The sequence below is a fragment of the Dermacentor silvarum genome, chromosome 8 (assembly GCF_013339745.2).
Source record: "Dermacentor silvarum isolate Dsil-2018 chromosome 8, BIME_Dsil_1.4, whole genome shotgun sequence".
Taxonomy (NCBI): Eukaryota; Metazoa; Arthropoda; class Arachnida; order Ixodida; family Ixodidae; genus Dermacentor; species Dermacentor silvarum.
In genome coordinates, this window is record NC_051161.1 from 68561819 (window position 1) to 68587081 (window position 25263).

Sequence of the window (25263 nt, forward strand, 5' to 3'; positions counted from 1 at the left end):
TGCTATTTTGAAAACGCCAGTTTACCACTCAGTGGATGTGCTCCAGATGTAGAAAAAGAAGAAATCACCGGGCACGTGACATGGGTATTGATGGCGTCTGCGCATGCCTAGTTAAATTTTTATGTGTAAATATAGACTACATTCTGTTCTAAAAGCTCCAGAGACTGAAATTTGTAGGTTTCAGGAACATTTACTTAACAGCAACAGCCCAAATAAAAGATGTGACATCGCATTTGCAAACCAGTGTCGAGATTTTAAGGTGTAGTTCAAAAAACGAAACTGTCCTTCATTTTCTGTTGTACAGTAGAACCTCGTTCATACGGATCGATCCCGTTTCATACGATTTCCTGGTGGCAACGTTCGCGATTGAGAGAAAAATGACGCTATACATAAAAATATACACAATACGTTTTCTGGCTTGCAAACAAGAAAAGGTGCAAGGTGCACACGACTGAGGGTGGTAGCTGCCCGGCACAGCAGCTTTCCAACAGTACTCTCTCGCGTCACGTGGAACTGGCGTGCACTCATTCTTTCTCTTCAGATACCGGTGAATCTCCTTGAAGGTCGTTGCATTCACAGCTACTGCCACCAACCCTATTGCTATAAGCGTCTTCACATATGTTTCACAGCACATAGTGCCACTGGAAGTGTGTACTGCACGCTTTCAATAGGACACCACAAATGCATGCGCCACAGTTTTGTGCTGCAGGCAGTGTGAATGAGCGTCATGTTTTGCCGCGTTGCCCACAAGCTCGACTTCATGCCCGTTTCCTTTTGCCGCTTTAAAACATGCAGTAGGAACATGTCAGTGTCTTGCCTGCCGTGGTGGCTTAGTGGCTATGGGGTTACACTTCTAGCTAAGCATGAGGTCGAAATGCAAGAGCGCGTGCGTTAACGTGTATTGAGTGCCCGTTGTGTTTAAGAACCCCAGGAGGACCAAATGAATCTGGAGTCCCCCACCAAGGTGTGCCTCAATGAAATTGTGGTTTTGGCACATGAGACTCCATAACTTACTGAATTTATATTAAGCCAGTCTCGGGTCCCTGAGCCCCACTAGCTCGACGTGTCTCGTGCCGAAACGATTCTCGCTGAAATGCCCTACCCGAAAAAGTTGGTGACTCGGGCTGAATTCAAGGAGCGCAAACATTAAGCTTGCGGAAGCTGCCAGAAAGACAATGAATGTCTCAGGCCGTTCAGGCACCACCAGCTGGGCGTGTGTTCTGTGTTAGCGCAAATTCGCATTATGTTGCTGTCAACAACAGTTGAGTCTGCCAAATGTTTTAGTGACTTCGGGTTGTTCATATGAACAAGGTTCTAGTGTAGTCAGCCTCTTTAAAAAAAAAAACAATGGTATAGTAGGGTTTTGAGACAATACTTATCGGTCTAAGCTGATTTATTATTTTTCTGTAATGTTTTAAACAACCCTGGGTGGTTAAAAAAATCAACTGGTTCTCTACTGCAATGTTCCGCATAGCCTGCTCTGTAGCTTGAGACGTTAGGCCTTACAATTTCTTAGAAAGGTATGTGGAGCTGATGTCTTAAAATTAAGCTTGCGGAAGCTGCCAGAAAGACAATGAATGTCTCAGGCCGTTCAGGCACCACCAGCTGGGCATGTGTTCTGTGTTAGCGCAAATTCGCATTACAGTAAAACCTCGATAATTCGAAGGTCGCCGGACCGCGAAAATTCTTCGAATTAAGCGGATTTTCGAATTAACCGAAATGAATAATAAAACAAAGAAAACAAGCCAGAACTTGCCGCAAAAAGAAATCACCTTTATTTTCCATGTCCGAGAAAAATTACTCAAAATAATCACCGATGCGGGATTACTTGGCGCGCTGGTTCGCCGCCCCTAGTGCCATGCTCTCCAGCTGGCTCAAAAAACGTAGCATACAAATATCACCCGCACTGCACTCAACAAAGTTGCGCACAATGTTCACGGAATCGATAACTGCCGCGAAAGCGGGCGTGGTGGTGCTTGACTCCAAAAATTTGAACTTGCTGGATATTCCGGACTTCAAAAATGCACCATCAGGGTTCCCATTGAGTTCATGCATTTTCGCACCTAATTTTTCGGACGAATTGAGACCCCAAAGTTCGATTTTGCGGACTAAATCGCTCTTTCCGAGCCGCGCTACCCAATCTTGGAGGCCGCCATGTTGGATTTTGCACTGGCTTAAATTCCAGTGGCTCGCTGTATAGCCTCCAAGATTGGAACGCGCGCTAATCCTCCAGTCTCGGAAGCCATGCCATCGTTGTAACCATTTATTGTGGGATTTTTTTTTTATTGCGACAGCAATTATATGGACATTTCAAGCGGATTTTCGCCGTCGGCGCCGCCGCCCTGAGGATCCATACAAAGTCCAAGGGCGATAAAATCATCGCCGCGCGCCCACCGTATGTGCGAGTGACATCGCGCGGGGACGCGCGCTTTCATGGAGAGCGAACGCACGGCGGAGCGTAACGCGACTTCCTCCCTCGTGCGAAAGGCCGTGGGGGTATGGGAGGTAGGGAGGGGGGGGGGGGCGACTTTTACTCTTCTAACAACTGCGTACTTAGCGCCGGAGGCCCGGAGCGGTTTCTCGCGCGCAGCGTATCTTGAAAGCGATCTCCAGACGGCTCTGACCTTTCGTATGGGCTGTGCTCTCGGCGCTCAGTTTACGTTGCAGCGATAGACCGCACGAACCTTCGCTCGCTGTGGGCTGCGGCGGCCGCGCTCGCTCGTGCGCGCTGACACCACGCGTGTTAATTCAGCGAGTTTTCTTTTTCTCTCTCTCAAGTTTCGGTTGCTATTTTGAACGTGGCGTGTACACCGAGCAGGTGTACACGCCACGTTACCTCCTGCACCTTCGCGAGAGCTAAGCGGTGCGAAGCTCGTTCCTTGGATCTCAATGGCGAACTCCGTTGGCGGAGATCGCCAACGCGGTGGCGTTCGTGTCGACTGTACACGGAGACGACGTCATTGCTGCGCAAATCGAAGCAAGTCGATCCTCTCCAAGCGTAGTATGAGGCAGGTCATTATTAAAGATTTTTTTTAAGCCGCACTAATGACTTTCTTTTTCGGCCGAACGAGTTTTCCGGACTATTTTTCAGTCCCCACGAGCTCGGAAAATCGGTTGGCGACTGTACGGAGCGCCCTAACCTAACCGCCGCACGTTGCTACTAGCCGGAAACATCGAATTATCCGAATAGAGCCGCGCGGGCCATTCAAATTATCCGGTAGAATTTGCATTGAGAATGACGGGACCGTTCAAATTCTTCGAATTAACCGAAATTTCGAATTAACCGAGTTCGAATTATCGAGGTTTTACTGTTGCTGTCAACAACAGTTGAGTCTGCCAAATGTTTTAGTGACTTCGGGTTGTTCATATGAACAAGGTTCTAGTGTAGTCAGCCTCTTTTAAAAAAAAACAATGGTATAGTAGGGTTTTGAGACAATACTTATCTGTCTAAGCTGATTTATTATTTTTCTGTAATGTTTTAAACAACCCTGGGTGGTTAAAAAAATCAACTGGTTCTCTACTGCAATGTTCCGCATAGCCTGCTCTGTAGCTTGAGACGTTAGGCCTTACAATTTCTTAGAAAGGCATGTGGAGCTGATGTCTTAAAAATGGAAAAATCTTACTTCACACTACCTGTGGGCCTCTGGCTGAACTATGCTGTAGCTCCTTCCTAGCAGAGGATCACCTTTGAGATCACTGGTGCTATTGCGTTGGAGACCCTTTGTGTAGTCTGCAATTTGAATTGTAGAATTGTGCTGTTCTTCAGTCTTGTTTTTTCTCGGCAACGAATTATTTGCATACACATTTGCATTCCACCCCCATCGGAATAATGTGACAGTTCGTTGGCAATTGAACCCACTTCTTTGTACTCAGCAGAATATAGTTATGGCCACTGTGGTAGTAGAAAATAAAGCAGCTAAAGCATTATTGCCTTGTGGGCTCATTATTTCCATCCTATGACCACGTGGGTGGCTGTCTGCATGCTTGAGTTGGTGCAGCAATTGTGATTGGGTTTTGCTTCTGTAACCAAAGCTATGGAGATGTTGTTTTGTAGTCATTGTGTGCTCAATTATGCTCATTGCAGGTCTCTCGCAGTCTACGCCATGCACCACAGTTAACAAAGTCTGTGCGTCTGGTATGAAGGCAATAATGCTGGCAGCCCAAAGCCTAATGTGTGGATCTCAGGTAATGTTCTTGCACGTCTGATCAGCCTGCACACTTCAGTGGCACTGCAATCTTGTTTGCCCTGTAATACAGCAGTTTTGTTCCACACTTCAATTTAACAAAGTTGGTGCTTGTTGCATGCATTAACTTGTAGCTTTCGTGGCCAAGAAAAGGAAACCTTCACCCAACACATCCTTTGACGTGCAGAGGTGAGCAAGTCACCTGACTCACAGCCAAGAAAAGCCAGAAAAATTTGTTTACAGTTGACGACCAACTTTTGCAGCTGCTTGATTATTTGAACATCCCTGTGGCACCACCACAGGGATGTTCAAATGGGGGTGAAGAACTTGTGGGGGAAGAAATTCTTTTACTCCTCCATCATTGAACCAATATGTAATGGCGACCATAGTTTCGAATGGCATCTCGCCCAATTTCCTGGGTGGTATATGTGCCCATAGTGTCTTTAAAAAAAATGGTGGCTGTGTAACGAATTGGGGCCAATCAGGCTGTCCCCGTACTCTTGCTTTCGTTGGGGAGTTGGTTTTTCAGCTTTCTGAAAGCATCGTGGCCACTAAAAACTTGGTACCAAACCATAACTTTCATTGCCGACAACCAGCAAAGCAGTGTTGGTCAGTCCTAAGCATTGGGCCTAATGGCTTAGAAATGAATTTTTGCCATATTGAGTTTTCAATCATTTCCTACTTTGACAACAGGGGCGCACGGTCTTCGCTAAATAATTTGACCCTCAAAGGGTTAAAAAGGAACTACTTGGTCAAAATTAATACGGAGGCCTCCACTAATGAATACCTCATAACCCACTGTGTAGTTTTGGGGAGTTGCATGCAACAATTGATTTTTTTGTTTATTTAAGCGTAACGCAGTTCAAAGTACAGCTTCCTTGTACTTAAAAGCTTGAATACACATGTTTCATTGTAGTGCCATTGTGTCTTGCAGGCAATAAAATTGGGTGAATAATAGCAGTAGTAGTAAAATGTTTATTTGGAAGAAGGTGCATCAGTTTTGATGTAAGGACTGTTCCCTTTCTTATTGTGCTATCCTATACAACAGTGAATAACTTGGCTGGGTTCGCACACCATCGTGGGGAGTGGATGGGATTTTGTTGAATCTGTTTAGAATTTGATATTTTAGCAGAGGCTCACAAGTCTAATGTATATAAATTCTGTACCATAAAACCAGTTTTAGAGTTTGGGAAACCTACTTTTATTTTGGAGGTGGGTCAGTTCAGTTGTAATGCGTCTTGAGTAGGATGCTTGTGCACATGATTCAGTGGCGCACCAGCTTAGATTGTCAGGGTAGTCACTTGATTGCCTTCAGTTAGGCCTGATCTGATGATTTGACGCCAGGGTGTTGAGTACACCAGGCTTGCTTTCACCTTGCCTGGTGGTAATAAATCGCTGGCAGAGAAACAGGAGTTCGGTGATCCACAGGACCAGCAACGTCTTTTGCTGCGTCCTACTAAAACCGAACGACATGCGCTGCTTGTCTTCGACATTGCAGTAGTGGGCAAGTTCCCCTTCTGTTGTTCACCGTCTGTGTCTTGCTTTTTCAGGAGATCATGGTTGCTGGTGGCATGGAGAGCATGTCCAACGTTCCTTACTACATGGCCAGAGGGGAAACGCCATACGGAGGGGTTCACTTGCAGGTGAGTGGTCGTAGTTGCGGTTATTGATAACTGTATTACCCATTAACTCTTTCCCTACCATGGGGAAAATAGGTGTTTTTTGTAGGTTACACCAGATTTTTTTTCTGAAGGAACTACTACACTCAATATATGTAATACATAACCAAAAACCAAAATGAATACACTTCACATATAAAAGTTTATTATGTAACTCATAATAAAAAAGATGCCTTGCCAAAATCAAGGTTATGGGATAAAATTGATCCAAGTTTGTGAAAACGCGCTTCCATCTACTAAGAAAAGTGTAGCGAAAATTATGAAATGTACGAAATGGGTTTCATTAAAAAGATGTGCAGTAGAACCTCGTTAACTTGGATTTCATGGGACCCCCCCATAAAATGTCCGAATTAACCGAATGTCGAATTATCAAGGGTATCACGAAAACAATGAACAAGTGCTTACTACGTCAACACACTTTTATTTACCAAATGAATCGGCAAATCCTGTTTCTATTTTGCACAAAAGCTGCAATTCTCGTCATCTCGTGACTGATTAGCAATCGCAGCTGCGAAGGCCTTGCGCCTTCATCTGAGACATCCCAATTATTTTTTAGCCAGTGTTGCCAGGTCGCCACTCATCCCGATGTAGACGGTGCTCTTCATCCTCGACCACTGTGCACCGAGTAAAAAAGAAACTACTGTTTGCCACAACCTCGGCTTATCCATTAGTTCATGTGATCCACTATTCATATACCCTCAACTAGGGATAACATGTCTCACGATTTCATTTTGATTTCAGGATGGCATAGTGTTTGATGGCCTGACAGATGCGTATGACAAGATTCACATGGTGCGTAGTAATTTTCTTGGTCCTCGAAGCTGTTAAAAGCTTGCATTTGATATACAAATAAGGCTGGTGTGATGTATAAATTGGGCAGTGATTTCTATGAGCAGTTGCCTTTGCTAGATAGTATCTGACTGTGCTGATTTGCTATTTCCATCTGGGATCCTCTCTTGACTTGTGGTACAAGTAGAAAGTTCTTGCTTTTTCAGGGAGCTTGTGCTGAACAAACAGCAAAAAAGTACGAGGTGTCACGGCAAGATCAGGACAACTTTGCCATTGACAGCTACAAGAGGAGTGCAGCAGCTGCAAAGGTAATATGTGGTATACTTTCAGACCATAGTAAGAACTGTTAATGTGATTTGTATTCAGCAGGGAATTTGAAGCCAGGATGTTGAGTACACTAGGCTATTTTTACCTAGCCTGGTGGTAATAGATCTCTGGCAGAGAAACAGATGTTCGGTGATCCACAGGACCAGTGACATCATTCTCTGCGTCCTACTAAAACCGAACGACATGAGCTTGTCACATTTCAATGTTGCTGTTATTAGTCACTTGGTATGATGTGCGCTTGAAAGTGATTAGTCGCCAACTGATATTTTGGACAAGGTCACAAGAAGTCCGAAAAGGCAAATAATGATAACATCGTTTTTGTTGTTTTTGAAATGGCACTGTGTGAGAAAATAAGTTTTATAGACTTGCAGTATCTACAGTCACTGTCTGATTACAAAAAAATCCTGATAATTCAAAATCTCGTCATTTGAATTGACTGGGCTTGAACTGCTCTGTTGGATACAGTTCAGACTTTTTTTCTTTCAGTCACATGCGCGTTGGAATATTTTTTTTTTTTTTTTTTCGTGCAGGAATTGGGTGTGCGTTAGACTTTGGTAAATATGGTATGAGGACGCCTAAAATCAAACACCTTATAGTGCACTGTTCTATAATTGTGACTCCACCTGTACATCTGTGGGGATTCGACCATCAAAACGTGTTGAAAGAACAGGTTTTAGTGGCACTTGAGCAACAACTTCAGGTTTGGGATCGATTTCTAGTTGTTAGAGGTGGGACAAAAATTTAAAAAAAAATTGTAAATAAAAATGAGTAGAAATTGATGGTTCCACCTATTGTTGATGATAGTCAGGTATCGTTAATTCAAACACGCTTAATTCAAACTGACGCTGTGGTCCCGTCAAAGTTATGTGTATTCGAATGGGTGAAAACGCCCAGTAATTCGAACGCGAAATCATTTGCGACGGTTAATTTGAAAGCATTTGCGACTGCGCACCAACAGTGCTCTCAGCAGCGCGCCAAGTCACGTGGCGGGCGCCTCCGACTGGCATTGCTCCGACACCGCCATAGAGCAAAAGCTTAAGTGAGACCCCTGAACGCCGCGCGGAAAAAAAGGAAAGAGTGAAAGAAATGAAGAAAAAAACACGGCGGAAATTTCACTCTCAAATGGCAAGGTCGTCGTTACTGCATTGCGCCGGAACACACGTGTACATGTTGACGTCTCGGCCAGGCTGGTGCTGGATGCGCTCGGAGACGGTCGAAGGTGAGGGGGCTACAAGGAATTAAAGAGGGAGCTCCGCGAGGGGAGCCACCGAAGCGACGGTGATGCCAAGTCCAAATCCGCCTCCCTGCTACCCTCTTTCTCATCTCAACGGTCTCTGTGCGCGCCTGTCGCTGTGGGGTCGCCACCCACTCCCTGAATTTTCATTTTCTATCGTTATCGGGAAGCGAGCGTTGGCCGACGTGAGCAGTTTCGTGGCTCTCGCTCACCATGTGCTTGCGTGCTGCGATATTTCACGACTCGCACCGTTCATACGTCGTGCTATGGTGCACGAATACTTCAAAAATAAGTCCGTTTTAATTAGAACAAGTTTTCAGGCCCCTTTGAGTTCGAATTATCGAGATTCGACTGTAGTTATGGCATCGAAGCACGGGTTTAGTAAAAGCTAATTAAGTGTCAGAAATAATTAGAAACGATAAAGGAAAGTCCAAAGCACACGATCGTGCACTCTAGATACCTGCCGCATCAGTGCAGGTCAGAGTGTACAAACTCCCACGACCAGAAGCGACATCACACTTAGACCAGGGGTACCTGCTCATTACTGATTAAAATAAAACAAGCTAATTAGAGCTACACACCACCAGACACAAAGTGAACGCCTGCCTGACACAGCTGAGGGATGACAGCTGTGCACCGGCGCTCGTTGGGTGCCCTCACATCAGCGGCGTAGGGGCGCGTAAGGTGTGCATTCCACTTGGGGACTGCGCGTCGCTCGCTCGCACACTCCTTTGTGCGTGGCGATTTCCCACCAGTTCCGTTCACTCGCACCTCTGAGTTTGATTTCCTGCCTTACACCAGGGTACACCAACGCTGAGGTGCGAGGGCCACTGACACCCAAGTCGAGGATTAGTGTCATTTCTCTTCTTTTTTAATTGATACGCTAGCAGCTCCTTCTCTAAACTGAAAGTAGCAAATTGTAAAAAAGGTTGCACTTTTTGACCACTTGTCTTTGATAATAGTGTCGGCGTATACCAGCATTGGTAGCCGTGCAACTGCGCTCTACTGCATTGCAGGCTCATTGCCTGGGCGCAGCTGCTGTTGCTTTCTTTGAATTGTGGTGAATGAAACCATAGCATTCTACAAGCATTGCAGGCAACTGTGGTGCTGCATTCATTCAGCTATATGACAACGATGGTTAGTACACAGATTTGTCTGATCTCGTGCTTGTGGCTTCAAACATTTTTGTGACATTATAGAGCTTTATTTTTCTAAATTTCCAAGTAATATTTTTTTAAATGCATCAAGACAATTAGCCTTTGGACACATGCATAGTGCTTTGAGATTTGTTGCATTTGTAATGCTATGTTGTTAAAGATGATTGAGTCGCAAAGTTAAAACGCTGTTTGAAGCCAGCAGGACGAAGTTTAGAAAAATGATTCTTCCACACTGGCTGAAGCAAGTCAAAAGTGTTGTGAACTTGGAGGAACACGTGCAGGTTGTAAAATATCTAGTAACTTTAGACTCGGTCAGTTACCTCTCTGTTCTGGGTTCTATTTTCTTTTCTTCCCGTCTTCCATTCCTATGTTTATCTGCTTTGCTTTCTATTTCTTCCAGTTATGTTTTTTAACCAAATAATGTTGCTTGACCTGTTCAGCACCTTCATTAAATATCCATTCAGTGTTACTCTTCGCTGGAGCAGTCATCACAAGCAAAAGCTGTTTAACATTGTGTTATTTATGGTTTACAGGAAGGCATCCTAGCCAAGGAAATAGTGCCAGTGACAATCCAGGGCAAGCGTGGCAAGCCAGATGTGGTCGTAGCTGAAGATGAGGAGTACACGCGGGCCAACTTTGAAAAATTTGGCAGTGTGCCAACTGTCTTCCTCAAGGATGGTGGTGTGTAACTGTTGCCCGTTTTATTCCAAGCATATTTATATATGTCATCGTTCCTAGTGACCATGTGTTGCTGCAGTGTTATATGTGATAAGTGCAAGACGCATCAACGTCTACGAGCAACTGCATTCTTGGCACAGTACCAAGCATGCTGTCTTATCACTGTGGCAGGAATGCTGTTGCTTGTTGATTCGGCCTGTGCTAATCACGCAGAATATCACTTGCTACTTGGTTGGGCACTCCGTGGCCTCGATTTTGCGGCGATGCCTTCTCTTTTGCTATTCCTTTTCACGTTTCATTAGTCAAGACAACGCTCTGCCTGCATTATTAGTGTGGTTGCCTTGCCGTGAACAGTGGATGATCAGAGTAACAAAGAATCAAGCGGAAGGCATCGCTCCAAAATTGCGGCCCATATCTCGACCATTGTCATGCTGTCTAAACGGAAACTAAAGTACAGCCAATGCATCCGCCAAATCTTCATCCCCTGGCAACATAACAAAAGTCTACTGCAGTGTGATAGCCAAATGATCGCGTTTTTCTTCGCAACAGTCACTGTCCAGCATGGCATCTCGTACTCCCAGAAGTGCACTCTGCCTGTGTCTTTTGGATTCAAGACGATGCTACACTAAACATGGCACATCATTTGGCACAGTTGAGTAGTTGCAAACAAGTTCTACTTAGCTGACATGATAGTGCAACATGCTTGCTGCTTGTTTGCGTGAGCACATCATAAGTAAATATGGAGCAATTTTCTTATTACTGCCCCTATTTGTTTATTAAGCGAGATGCAAATGGCGCTCGGCAAATACTTTTCTCTAGAGCACGGAAATGTGCTGCAGTAAGCAGTGGTAGGTGTGCCAATAAGCTGTCGCTTGAGACGGCTTGCTTCCTTGGGTTTTAAAAATATTGGCGTGGAGTTAGGTGGCTGCAGGTATAATGGCTGTCTTGTTCAATGCCATAATCGTGTTTTTTCTCCACAATTGTGTTTCTTCACCTGAAGTAAACAATTAGGCCTAGAAAGCTTTAGCGAGTTGTGTTCAGAGCTTAAACTTACACTGACGATTAGTGCCGTCTCTTTCTAGGCACCATCACTGCCGCAAATGCGAGCACACTGAATGACGGGGCTGCAGCTTGTGTCTTGATGACCCGTCAGGCTGCTGACCGGCTTGGAGTGAAGCCCATTGCACGCATTGTTGGTAAGTCGCTTGTTACGACACATTGAGGCAGTACAGTACGTTCACTGCATTGTTTCTCCGGCTAGTTGCCGTAGATGCTCGGGAGCACTGTATATAAGTGTGACCTCTTTAGTACTTATACCTGCTGCAATGGCTACGGGGTTGTGCTGCCGAGTTCGAGGTGACAGGTTCTATTCTCGTGGCATTTTGATGAAGGTGAAATGCAAAAATATAGAGCTCATGTGCTTAGCTTTAAGTGACAATAAAGAGCCCCAGATGGTGAAAATTAATCCAGAGCCCTCCATTATGGTGCCCCTCATAACCCACCATTAAAAACAAAGAACCAAATGGGGCGTCGTAGCTTTTTCAAAATCGGCACCCAGGCCAGTTTGGATCTGCCATTTGATACTGAGCGCGGCTGGTGCCTCTCTCCCTCCTCTTTTTTTTTTTCAGGAACTTCTTATGTGCTTTAGAATCAGCTGGACACGAGGGGATTTCGTATACGATGGCGAAACAGTCTAGTTGGCTAGAAGTGGGAACTACCGTGGCATGCTGGCAGCTGCAGCATCAGCCGCTCCCACGCCGAGAGCACTGAAGTTACGTTTTCTAAGTTGCTTCGGTTGAAAAAGTACAAACTTCGAAAGGTAGAATGCCATCACGAGTGTGTCGGCAACGACGCAAACAGAGCATCAATGAACCGCGTTTTCCCAGTTGTGGCGTAGTAACCGCCGACTCACTGCAGCTTAGCGTAACCACGGCGTGTCGTACCGCGTTCACACCGCCTTAAGCAGTTGTTATTCCAAATTGGTTGAAATCATCCAAATAGGTGTAAGTATATGAGCTACAATGCGGAGAACTGAGCATTAACGAGAGTGCCGTTGTCGTGGCCTTCAATGTTGCACTGTCACGTGTGCCAGTGCTATCTTGGACGCCATGGCCATTGTACTGCCTTGCCCTGAAGTATACTGGAGACATGCCTTGAAAGCACGGTTTTAAAAGGGAGGGAATTTTCTCATGGGATTCTAAAACCCACTTGTGGCGCTCATCTCAGCAGTTGTATTTTTGTTGCTGTTGGAATAGTGCGGCACACCCAGTTCAGTTGCACTTTTTGTGCTTTGGAACTTTATGTGCGCCTTCTTACTGCAACCAGTTTTAAAGCGTTCGTTGTAACAGTATAACTCTGTTGAAAATGTGTTTTATATCTGGGCGCATCTTCAATAGGCAGGGTCAGTTAATGATAATAAAGCAAAAGAATCCAAAGTGGGATGACTCCAATGGGGCAGCAAAAGGTATCTTGTGGATTTTTCATGGCCCGTCGGCAATATGCTTTGTCAATATAAAGCGTTGAAGCAACAATAAACATAAGCAAAAAATACTGAACTAATACATAAAAATGCAATAATAATTGTTCGGGTTTTATGTCCCAAAGCCACGATGTGACTATGAGGGAAGTCTCAAAAAGTTTCGAAGCAAGGGCACAACAGAAACTTGGTATTTATTTTTCCTCAACTTTGAATCCCGAATTTTCGTCAAGGGGGGGGCACACGATTTCAAAAGCAGCAGGTCATCAAGTGTACTCGCCGATAAGCGAGACCGCTGCTCTGACAAAATGAACTTGAGTGCCGAAAATGCCCTCTCAATGCGTGGCAAATGTGTGGCTGGCACACCAAGGGCCACTTGTGCTAACATGTACAGCTCCGTACAAACTCAAGCGACGGCAAAGCCCTCTCCACGAGGGCCTGTGTGATAGGCACGCGGAAGTCCACTCGAATTTAATACAAACAGCTATGGTTGCCACTTTTTTTGTTTCCTGCCTTATTTCAACGCATCTTTCCTTTGAAATACCTGCCCGAGATGCGAGCTGACGTTGAACCCTGAGTTATGCATTGTTGCTCACGTTGCATGACCTCGGTTGTTCCAGATCGCGAAGTTTTCCCGTGAACTGAAAGACGATAAAAAATATGTCGTTTTTGCTCCGGAACGAAATAATAAATAACGTTCCGGTTACGTTTTCGTTCTGGTCAAAAATATCGTTTTTTTTTTTTTTTTTTCGTTCCGTTTCGACACTCTGGTATTGTGTAACCTGCATCCTCGTACACAACTCGCACCCCCAATTACAACATCCCAGAAAGAAGAGAACAAAAATCCTTGCGTATAACTTGCAGAAATAACTGCACACAACACTCAAAATCTTTGTAAAAACAGTGCCACGAATGCACAACCCTTTCACATCGTATCTTCAGCACCACTGATAATCTGAACCTGCTACACTTTAAAGGACTGCTGTCAAGGTGCAGCTCTCGTGATTCGAGGTTTTGTTTGCCAGCGCAGTAGGAGGTAAAAAAAGTTGGAAATGGTTAAGAATTCGCCTTGAGGTGTATCTAATTTGCCCAGACTTCAAAATTTTTGCCGTGGGTTATACATGTGAATGTGCAGTACATAAGGCTGCTCTGCATCGCTAAGAGTAGGGAGCAAAATGCTCACATATTGAGATTCCCGTTGTCCAAAGCACATTCCTTTACACCATCTCTGTCTAGCTGTCTCTAACAAAAAAAAAGGCCAATCTGTTTTTCACTTCCTTGTACACTTGCAACATGGTCACCTACTTTGCCACAGTCAAATTGTGCCTGTGGTTTGTTGTGGCTGTTGCTACAGAAGCCATATGCCAGAAAGAAACACCTTTCCAGACTGTCTTCTCTGGGAGGGTTCTAAGGCGCTGGCACAGTACTTGACATGCTTTGACCGCATTTTGTGGTGTCTGTACTCTCCTTGTGAAAATCTTTGCATTTTTTTTCTCCCTCTCTTTTCTCATAGCCTTTGGTGATGCAGCTGTGGAGCCAGTGCACTTTTCTATTGCACCTGCATATGCAATGCCAAAGGTACGAAATGTTATGTACTGATAGATCCTAGCCTTTGAGTGCCACACGATTCTAGTTAGGCATTTCACCTGTCACGTGTATTGCAATTTTCTTGTGCACTTGAAATTAGCATGGTTTTAGAGAAAAAAATTATATAAGCCTCCTGTCTGGCCAAGTTGTATGTGAATTTTTGTTTTGTGTGCTATGCCGATGTTTTGCATGAAACTGCTATTAAAGTGCAAAATAGCAGGAAAATTGGCTGCTGCGGATTCCCAGCATTGCACAAATACAAGACACAGAAAAAGTGCACCTGTGTTTCAGTGATGCACAGGTGTGTAGAAGATACTGAAGTCGATAGCAATTCATACTTTTGCTGCCTTCACTAACATTAGTGAGTGTTATGGCCAACAATTATTTTATGTAGATGAATATTTATGCTTGAAATAGCTTTCAATTCCTAAGGTTGAATTTCTTTGAAGCAGTGATGAAGTGTATCTACCCATTGCTCTTCACGTGTGCTTCGAGTTCTGACATAAGGTCTGGTGGGAATGTCACTTGCAATGCTGCAGTCCTGAGCTGTATGATTCTATTTCACCATCATTCTAGGTTTTGAAGGCAGCTGGCTTGAAGGCTGAAGATGTCTCCATGTTCGAAATCAACGAAGCCTTCAGTTCTGTCGTGTTGTGCAACATAAAGCACCTCAAGCTGGACCAATCCAAGGTGAACATTCACGGTGGAGCAGTGAGCCTAGGACACCCTATTGGGTGAGTGTGCTTCCTACATTTTTGCCTTCTGCAGCTGTCTCTTGCTGTACTTTGAGCATGTGTTGCTATATTATTGAACACACCTGCACTCAGTGTATTGGGATGTGAACTAGACACGTGATGGTTTTTGTAGCTGCTGTAGTCTCTTTAGCTCATGGCTGTGTGGGCTGTTAGCCAACTGCAGCCTAGTTGTTTTCATTTTCGAATGGAGCAAATATTGTATTTGCTCCATTCCAATGCACCACCAATTTTCATATAGCACAGCATGCAAGGCTGTTGGTTTCAGGGGGTGGGACAATCAAAGTGCCGGCAGTGGTGGCTTCGATTAGTGCCATTTCGAACCTGCAATCATGGAAAAAAGTTCAAAAATGGAACGGGAAAGGGTTTCAGCGTCTGAAATTTGACATGTTTCTTGCGCAGTGCTTTCCTAGAAAAGATGTGCTGTATGACTGAAGCATGTGTTGGCCGTGCTGCAAAGGTGTCAGAATTATCAAGCATGTTTTAAAAATCTCGTCTAATTCTTACTAAAAAAATTACAGTGGAATCGATCACGGCTAACACGAATTTTTCTGAGGTCCCGGCAGAGCCCCATTACTTTGCAACGTGTTAGAGAACGGTTGTTACAAATCGATTTTCGACCCGCGTCGGTTGATACGAATAAACGTCGCCCCACCGACGGCTGCAAATAAGAACAGCGAGCAGTCGCGCACGTTTTCCCTTTCTCTTTTGGTGCGGACGCGGCGCCGGACAGCACGGAAGCCGCGACTGGGCGCAAAGAGTTGAAGCGGCGGCACTTTTGTTGCTTTTATGCTTTTCCTTTTGTCTCTTTGCTCGCTGCGGCGGCGGCCGCTCTTCCCCACGCGCGGCTGGCCGCGACGGCAAGCGAAGGCTTGTGCGGTCTATCGCTTCAACGGAAACTGAGCGGCGTAAGCACGGCGCATACAAAGGTCAGAGCCGTGTGGAGATCACTTTAAAGATATGGTGCGCGCGACAACACCGACAGCCGGCACAGGCGCAAAATAAAACGCATTTGTTGGCAGAGTAAAAGCCCCCCCCCCCACTCCCTCCCTCCCGCGCTACCTTCCCGCTTTGCTCCTTTCGCATGGGAGATTGCGTAGCCAGTTACCCTTGCGCTCGGTTGCAAGATACGTATTTGGTGACTTAGCACAGCGTCACCACGCCCCCCTCCCTCCCTTACCCCCACGGCCTCTCGCGCCACGGAAGTCTCGTTTTCTCTCCACTGTGCGTTCACTCTCCGTGAAGGCGCGCATCCCCCAGGCGCTTTTACTGGCACATACGGCACGCCGCGACAATTTTATGGCCCTTGGACTCGTGCTTCACGTCTCATGCTCCTCCTCCGCATCGCCCTCGTTGAGAAGCGTGCTCGCTACTGCCCTTGTCGGCGAGATTTTACCGCGGAAGCCGCATTATAACTGGTATTTCGTCTCACGCGGCTGCACTGTAAGCGGTATGCGTATACATGGAGTTCTATGGGAGGGTAAACGGGAGTCGGAAAAGGCCGCATTGTAGCCAGTTCTTCACTATAAACGGTTACGTTATAAGTGATCTATACTGTAAATGCTTTTTACGTGCATGTGCCTGAGTGAGTTCACCTCTGACTCTAATTTAGCTAGTTTTAATTGTGTTTCGATGATACGAATTTCGGCTAATACGAATATTTTTCGTGACCCCGTGAGATTCGTATCATCGAGGTTCCACTGTATTGCCACTGAGCCATTGTGTAGAAAGGGCATCACTTGTGCTCGTGGCACATAGTAACTTGCTGCTACAAAGTGTTTACTTCCCCAGCGTTTAGCAATCTGTCAGTCTTTGCAATCTGTCAGAAATTTGATCTCTAGTACCTACTAGCTTTGTGAAGTCCACCTACATGGCCTGCTGAATAACTCTACTTTTGGCAGCTCTTTGGTCATAGGTCACAGCTAAAATGCAAAGCTTGCAGCACATTCACAAACCCTAGCGAGCTTAAGTGGCAGCTGATAACGATGCCAGGACTGTCGAAGTGAGATGAAGATTGGAAGGGCAGTCAAACCTCGTTACAACTGAAGTTTCTTCCGACACTCATAGATCGCCTAAGTGTTCTTGTGACCTCCATTTCAGGATGTCTGGTGCTCGGATAACTGGGCGCATGGCGCTTCACCTGAAGCCGGGACAGTATGGCTTGGCTGGGATCTGCAATGGTGGTGGTGGTGCCTCTGCCATACTCATTGAGAAGTTGTAAGTCTGCCTCTGTTTGCATGGGGGCAGATGTATCCACTGTAATTGAAGGGAACCTATGTGCCATTGTAGGACCTCCTGTTGCCAGAGATCTGGACCATACCTTTTTATAATGGCAATGTTTAGTACGTGCATCATCGCAGACGTGTTCCAGATGGCTTAAAGCTTCGAAATTATAGGCACGCTAATATATTGTTTGTTTCGTAAAGATTTTATTGGAAGAAATAAATACATAGGACTTTCTTACGTAGCTGTGGTCTCCTTGTTTGACATTGTTCTTGGTGTACGCAAGAAAAATGTTTTCTGTTGGTAGTTTCAAGTCGTGTTGCAGCATGGCCCATGGAATTAGTCTGACTCTCATAACTCTTGTCAGTAGGGATTATGAGAAAATAACATGCCATGAGCATGTGGCCATTTGCTTAGACACTCATTAGCGTTGCTTTTGCTAGCATTTTGCTGTAAAATGACACTACAGACAGGGAATGCACTGCAAAACAAAAGTTCAAAATTCCATTAGTCTGCGTCAATCAGCGATGGCGACACTGCCATGGAGTGACATTCTCGGCCAATAACTTTTGTGGATACAATTATTTTTGCAAGATTTCGTGCAACTCAGCCGCAAACACGTCGGCATCTATGAGCAGCGGCATTCTGCGTGAGATTTGCTTGAAGAGGCCATATTTTAGGCTGATCGCTTTTGAATTTACGATCACTATCACAATATTTAACTCTGCACCGAACATGTCGGCATCTATGGGCGACAATGTGCACTTGAGAAACACTGTCACCTGTAGACACGTACAGCAACAGCCAGCCCTCCAGTGCACGCTGTCAGCCGTAGACGCCAACACAGAATCTGCACACAGTACCCATTGGGTGGTACCGAAACTAGTGTTCTCAATCACGGCTGAAGACGTGGCAGTCCACGCTGCTGTATCTCTGAAGCACAATAAACAAGCCTACGTCGATGCCACATGGATTTCTTTGTAGAAGGTATGCAGCTATGCCATTTGAAATGGGAAACAGGCGATCGACAAACAAGATAGTGGCCATGGTGCGTTTCCAGCGCACACAATTGCTTTTGGCGCATTGCTGTTTTTGTAAACAAGAATTTCAGCGGTGACCACGTTTTAGCAATTTAGGTGGGGAGAAAGTGTACTTGAGCACTTTGTTTACTCTGTTAGTGTTACATGGGTAGATGATATAGGATCTACTGTTCTGGCAAATTTTGTTTATTTGGGATTGCAATTTAGTGATTTCATTGTTGAGAGATACGAAATACATTGAGTCCTACAAGTGTTCAAGGATATGAAAATATTTCGTTAATGCACAGTTCCACTATTTCCTCCAAATTTCTTGTAAAGCTGTTTTTGAAGGCTTCTCAATAAAGTAATTCGGCTGCAGTGATGGTTCAATGCTTGGGTCAGATGGTGCTGTAGATTCTACAGCAGCAGCATTTTGCAAGTTTAGCTTTGGCTGTTACCCTCTCTGTCAGTGAGTGCCCCACATAGCAACACCGTAGCAGTTGGGGGAGTACCGATAAACATATATATATAGCTGTGCAACAATAGTTGCATTACTGCTTGATGCAACCAGTTCCATAGGTGCGACTGTTCACATCAGAAACCTGCTGTGGCAGACATGTCGTACGAGACCTCATAGATGCGTACACACTGACCATGCTACCGAAACTAGAGTCCATTCAGCACTTGAGATAAAAAGTGGAAGTGCTTCTTCCTGCATTACGAAGCTACGTATTTTTGGTGACACCACAACACAGAGGACTAACTGGTAGGCTCTTAAGTTATTTGTGACGCATGAATAGTCAACCATTTTATGTTCGAAGCCCCAATCTGCTTGATACATTTTGAACAGGTAGTATAAGAGGTGTTAGTGATTTTTGTTGTGCTCTCAAAGAATTGACGCTTTGCATTGTAATAATGGGGTGAACGGCTACCTAAAAAAGATCAGACAAAAGTTTCGTGCCAGTACTTAACTTTTACAAAGTAAGACAGCAGCTGATGTGACTGGAAGATCACAGCTGGCTGATCTTCGGTCATGCGGGACCCTACACAAAGAAGCAGGCCACATAGCAATTTTGGTTATATGCTGGAAGTTGTGTGCCCTCTATCTAGGTAGCGTTCTACCACAAGAATTTTTGAGTTTCAATTAATTGCCAAAATAGACATATTTCAGTACTGCAAACCCATTTTAGGAGGTGAGCGTTGCCGCCAACATACTCTCTCCACCTGACATTTCTAGCCTCTGCAAGCGAAGTTCTTTCCTTGCGTTCTCCCATACCGGAGCTGGAAGATTGTGCGACGCATACGTCGCGGGCCCCGCCGACTTTTTTTTCTCACTTTTTTGCTGTGCGGCGCATTTCCACTGACGGTCTCATGCATGAGCAGTTGCATTTGTCTTGTTCACGTAGCGCATGATTTTGTGCACGAGAACACCTGTTTAGCGGTACAAGCACGAACATTGAGGCAGACTAACGGATCACAGAGCACGATCGCATGCTGGCACATGGTAGAAAACGGAGTCGCTCTCTGCACACCCGACTGCATGACAAGGGAACAAGCAGACGAAACAAAGTACATCTGTTGCTACTGTACGAAGTAAAACAGACATGGATACGTTCGATTTGTAGGTTTTATTATTTCTCAACGTTTTAATTTGTCTATTGAAGCAACAGTTCAGACAAATAACTGCTGTTGCCGCGCGTAATTATGAGAGTTGCATGTCACTAGAAGTGACATCACAGCATGTTGATGTACGTAGTGCATTTGCGCGTTTGGCGTTGACTCTAATTGGGGGGGAGTCCATGTGATGTTGCGGGACGCCCAAACCGTCCACGCATCCAGACGGTGACAAGCTTCATCGCCCGACGTCGCATTGCTGGAATCCTCGCTGCTTTTGCGCTCAGAAGAGCCGGTGTCATGGCCGCCGTCGTAGTATGCAACTACGCCGGCAGCGCAAGCCCTCAGCAGCATGTCATGCTTATCGGAGCTTAAATGGCTGAAATCAAGCCCAGCATCGCGAGCCAGTGTGTCGTCAACAAGGTCCATTGCGACAAGCGTCGAGGATCATGTTTACAATTCAGCGCACTGCCGTCGGCTCTGTCTTAGCTCTGTTTCTGGCCGCGCGTCTGCATTTTCCGCAAAAAAGCTGTAGCGCCGTCTGTGGGCTACTCAAGCGGTAGCACAGTGTCACTATGAGACCATGACGTCGCCACTGCTCGCTTGGGAGGGGCGGGTAATTTGAATGGCGCTAGAGGTACGCAGACGCTTCAAGCGCAATTTTCTCATAAAATAAGTCTTGGCACGAAACAACCGTTTTGAGGTTTCTGTGATTGTATTTTAACATTCCATGTTGACTTAATATTTGCCTTTAGTGTCCCTTTAAGCTGCTACCCTGGAATCAATGTTCTGGATAGGTGTTGAAGACAGTCCACTATACTGGTAGAATGTTAATGTCCGTGGTTTGCGTGCTCAAATATCTAATGCATTCAGTATATGAATACTTAAAGGCCCCATTAAAAGCTGATGGCAGTATTCATTTCAGATTTGAATTAAGGCCTCATTGACATGGAGTTGCATAAAAAAGAAAGACTGGATTTTTATCCATCAAGCAATCTAAAACAGGTTTGGTGCAGCATCTCCTTGTGCCCAGGCTTGTCACACTGCAATTCGATGTGATCATCACATGTATTGCTAACTAAAGCATGGTGTCAAACCACTGCTAATGTGCAAGTTCGTTTTCACATACAATTCAGCATTACACAGAGCATGGTCCTGAATTTCACATGAAACACTGGGCTGACATACCCGATACAATTCCAGGGTGTCTAACAACCGGGAATACCTGGAATTGTCGGGGAATTTCGACGCTTGTGGAAAAGTTGGGAATTATCGGGGAATTTGTTAAAAGACGCTGGCCAGGTTGTGGAAACGCAGTAATGTGGGTTACTGTCAACAAAAACAACCCTAGATCAAAGCTGATCTAGGGTTATTGGCTTCAACCTTAGTGAACGGTAGAACAAGTGCAGAAAGAAGGCAAGGCACTACTATTGTTCCTATACAGCAAACACAACTCGCACTGATAAAGTGTTTGCACAGCCTGATTTAGCGTGAAAGTGTTGCGTTTAGACCAGATGATAAATGGGGGATCAGACTAACACCGCTATGGCACTTATGGACACAAGGGACCTCCAGGCTGCAAAAAAAAAAAGTTGCTCCTTGGCTTTGGGACTTTAATTTTGACTGCTTGCTGAAAAAGATAAATTTCGCAGAACTCGTCTTACAATTACTGTCAAACGGTAATGTATTCATCATTGAATCAATATAGCTACACAGCGTATTGCCACAGTCGAAATGAGTTATGTATGAGGCAGTGAACTGCATTTCTTTTGCGCTTCCCTACGAACATTTGCGCTGCCGCAAAGCCAGCACATGGCCTCCGAAGTGCGTGGGATTGTTGAGATACTCGTCATGCGGGTATCGGCTCCTCTTGCACTTCTTTCTGGACACTGTTGTGCCATCTAGCAGTGCTGCCTTTTCTTTGAGAAAATCTACTGAGAATCATGAGCTGTCAAAAATCCCGCAAATATGAATGGATGGCCTGAACATTAATTTGGAGTTGTTGAGGTCCCTGAAGTAGGAGCTTGCTGCATCTGACAAGAGTCAAAATATTCTGGGCGGCGCATTTGAATCGGGACCACAATGTCAAATTGTGGTGATCATTTGAAGCATATACACCCTATTCAAGAATGTTCCTGCACGTCGAGCAGATTACATAAGCCTCACTGGGAAGCACTCTTTCCACTGAAGTTCTTCGATGAGGTGGCTAGACAATACTAAGGTTCTTGCAAAGGCACTTCAAGCTCTGCCTAACTTGGTAATGTGTGTTGATTGCTTGAGAAAAAAAAATCAACATGCTGTAGTTGCAGCAATTTTAAGGAGGCTGTGGTTCACCAGGTGCTGCAAATAAGCTGACTTATATACTCTCCACTGCGAAAGAATTTGAATGTTTTCTGGCTGAATTCCACTCTTGAGAAACCAATGGTTCCTTGTGTCTGAATTGGATGGCCTATTACGCTCTCTGCTGACACACTGTCCAGATTACTCGGGATTGACCTTGACAACTGTGAGCATTATTGCTATAGCTGCCTTCGGCTTTGGTTTTGTTGCCAAAACTGAGCTTTGGAAGATCGCCAAACCTTCTAGATTGCCATGTTGAGCGTTAAGAAAGAATGCATATCATTTATCAAGGCCTGCTTACAAAAGATAAGGGAGAGGTCACCATTAAAGTTAGGGTTGACGAGAGGGGCCAGTTGCTTGGACCCAGCCATTTGTGCCTGGCTTGCCAGAAGCAGCTCACCAGCCTACAAGCAGACGAGGCAGATCAATCTTGGGTCCTATTGTGCTCAACCAGCTCTGCGCAAGCACGCATGTTAAGCCCGGCCCACATTCAGCGTTTTCACCGGCGTTTCCTGCCGTTGCGTCTCTCGGCGTCGTTGCATTAACGGCGCCGGAGAGGTCACCCAGCCACATGAGACGCACGCAAACAGCGCCAGTCCAGCATCGCACAATGTGACCAGACAGATTTAACCAGAAGCAGTGTGCAATGTCATTCAAGTGAACTATGAGTAAGGTTCCCGATTAAGGTTTTTAAGCCCTGTTTATAGTTCTGCGGCACACACACACAAAAACATTCACGGCAGCGCGCTCGAAGGTACGAGCGGCTGCTTTCTCAGACGGCGCCACCTCGCCGACGAGACACTGGCGCCACATGGTGGCACGCAAGCGAAATGGTTGCTGTGGAAGTCGCTTGCAAAAGTTGCCAGCAGCGCGGCCGCGGCCACGCGCTGATTGGTCGGCGCCACGTCGGCGTTCATCGAGCCGCTTCCGGCGGCGGCGGCGGCGCCGAGATTTCTGGTGTGCCTTGAGTACGACGTTTCGGCTTGGCGCCTCCCTCAGCGTCGACGCTGAGCGGCGCCGGGTGACGAAACGCCAGGAAACACCGAATGTGGTCGGGCCTTTAGACTGACTGAAAGGAGCAGCTCTTGAAAACACTGGCTCGAACTCTGCCCAACTGCTCATGAGAAACTACTGCTATTTGTGAAGATTTTCTTTTTCCGTGGCAATTCTTCTGGGAAATGTGGCTCTTCAGTAAATAAGGAATACTCGTGGAGAATGTGAAGGAAGAGTCTCTAGCAACACAAAGGTTAGTCTACAATGAAGTGTATGCTGCAGGTGCTGTTGCGAAAGTGTAACTGAGGCAGCAAAAAAGTAACTCCACCAATGTAAAAAGTTAGTGTTGTGCACTTGCTTCCCATAACGTACAGGAATTGTCTTTTAATAGTGGATTTATTGTAAAATAATTCCTGCAGCCAATTGGAAACCTCTAAAACAACGTGATTTGTAGAATTATGAAAGTGTGCCGTCTCCCAGCTTTTGCTACTCAAGGGCTCATTTCCAGTATGCTGAAATCTTGCTAAGCATCTGCAGATGAAGTGAGGTCAGTGGCAAGCTCTTCATGAAGGCAGGGACCTGTTTCATAAACGCAAATGGCAGGTTAGAATTTTACTGGCCTGTTTGTTGGTAGCAGGTTACGGTGGTTACTAATAGCAGGGGTTTTATTCATGTGTGCTAAAACCCATAGCTTGCATTCTTGCCCTTTTTATGTCGGGAAGCAGTGCCTGCATCGAAGTGCAGTTGAGCGGCCAGTTATAATGCCACCCACAACTTTCATCGCTAGCATGGTGGCTTCTTAAAGCTCTCCTCAGCTGTACGAGAACAGTCTGTGAATATGCTTAAAATTGTAGGGGGAAATCTGGATAAAATAATTTGGTAGACACCCTGAATTCAGTCACAGTGGCATAGAGTTGCTTAGGGAGAGAAAGCTACACATGACTTGCATCACAATGAGCCTTATTAAAAGTGCACATGCACATTTATGTGTACACAAATGTGCATCTAAACAAGGTGAATGCAACACATTCTCCCGGCATCCACCTCGCAACATTGCCTGTGTTGAAATGTCTTTGCGATTGCCAGTGTTGAAATAATGTCTGAGCATGGTGACGTATTTTGTTACCATGTTCTTTTTTCTACTTTTGGGAGGAGAAACTATTCAGTATTCATTATTTCAAAATTCAATATTTCAGTTTCAATATTATTAGAACCTATATTTTACTAGCGTTTAATTCAGTTTAAATTGCAGCATTCGTAAGCCAATAGTTGCTACAGTTAAGCATGGAATACTGAGGGACAGGATTCATAGCAGTCTTTGAAAGACATTCCAAAACCCTTAAATATTATCGAGTGCTCGGTTCCATGATTCAATAAATATCCAAAGCCGGTATTCTACTCGCAGTTTATTCAACTTTAATTATTGAGCATATGACCCCCTTAGTTGCTACAGGGTTAATAGCAGTCCTCAAAAAACATTAAAAAGGCCTTAAATCTCGTCAAGTGCTTGAAAATATATTTCCATTGGGTTTGACTGCGTAGCAAACTGGCTGTAGCTAAGTGTCACTGACATGAAGTTGAGCGTTAGAGTAGATGTGCCAACATAGTGGCTCCCCCTTTTCTGCACAGGCATCCCAGTGAAAGCGAACACAGTCTTCCTGTTCTTACGCTGTACACTAAGCACCCATGTCCCCTGTGTGATGTCGCCAAGGACCAGCTCAGGGAGCTACTGCCCAGAGTCCATCTAGTTGAAGTGGACATAGAGAAACAAGGAAATGAAGCTTGGCATCGGTGCTACCGTCACGACATCCCAGTCTTCCACCTCGATGGGCAGTTCCTCATGAAGCACAAGGCAGACCCACGTCTCTTGGAGGAGCGCCTCACTGCTTTGGCTTCAGCTAGCTAAAGCTTTGAATGATCCTTTGACCTTTGTGAATAAACATTGCCACCTTTTTCTAAGTGTAGCTCTTACTTGGCCATGATGTTCGAGCTGCTGTTCTTTTTTTTTATACCACTGGGTACCTCTTGTAGGAGTACTGACATTAAGTTTTTGACACATTAAATGGAGTCCCACTGTTATGTGTCGGAGTACGCTAAATAATTTACTCCGATGCTCATTGTATGGACCAGTTTGGGTAGCGAAGAGGTGGATGTGTCTTGCTACAATAGCTGGCTTTGTCTCTGCGACCATTGCGGATGCAATGGATGCAT

General features: G+C 45.3%; 1 protein-coding gene across 2 annotated transcripts in view; it reads left to right on the forward strand.

The window, feature by feature from the left end:
* The window catches only part of LOC119461383 (acetyl-CoA acetyltransferase A, mitochondrial-like), a 41385-nt gene extending 16374 nt beyond the window's left edge, over positions 1-25011 (forward strand). For both annotated transcript variants that reach the window (XM_037722678.2, XM_037722680.2), the window contains exons 5-14: positions 4085-4185; positions 5735-5827; positions 6605-6655; positions 6859-6960; positions 9904-10051; positions 11131-11244; positions 14038-14102; positions 14688-14845; positions 16964-17080; positions 24682-25011. In XM_037722678.2, the coding sequence (XP_037578606.1) occupies positions 4085-4185; positions 5735-5827; positions 6605-6655; positions 6859-6960; positions 9904-10051; positions 11131-11244; positions 14038-14102; positions 14688-14845; positions 16964-17080; positions 24682-24958 (1226 nt within the window). In that variant the 3' untranslated portion in view covers positions 24959-25011. The remainder of the gene's footprint in view (positions 1-4084; positions 4186-5734; positions 5828-6604; positions 6656-6858; positions 6961-9903; positions 10052-11130; positions 11245-14037; positions 14103-14687; positions 14846-16963; positions 17081-24681) is intronic.
* Positions 25012-25263: the final 252 nt, after the last annotated feature.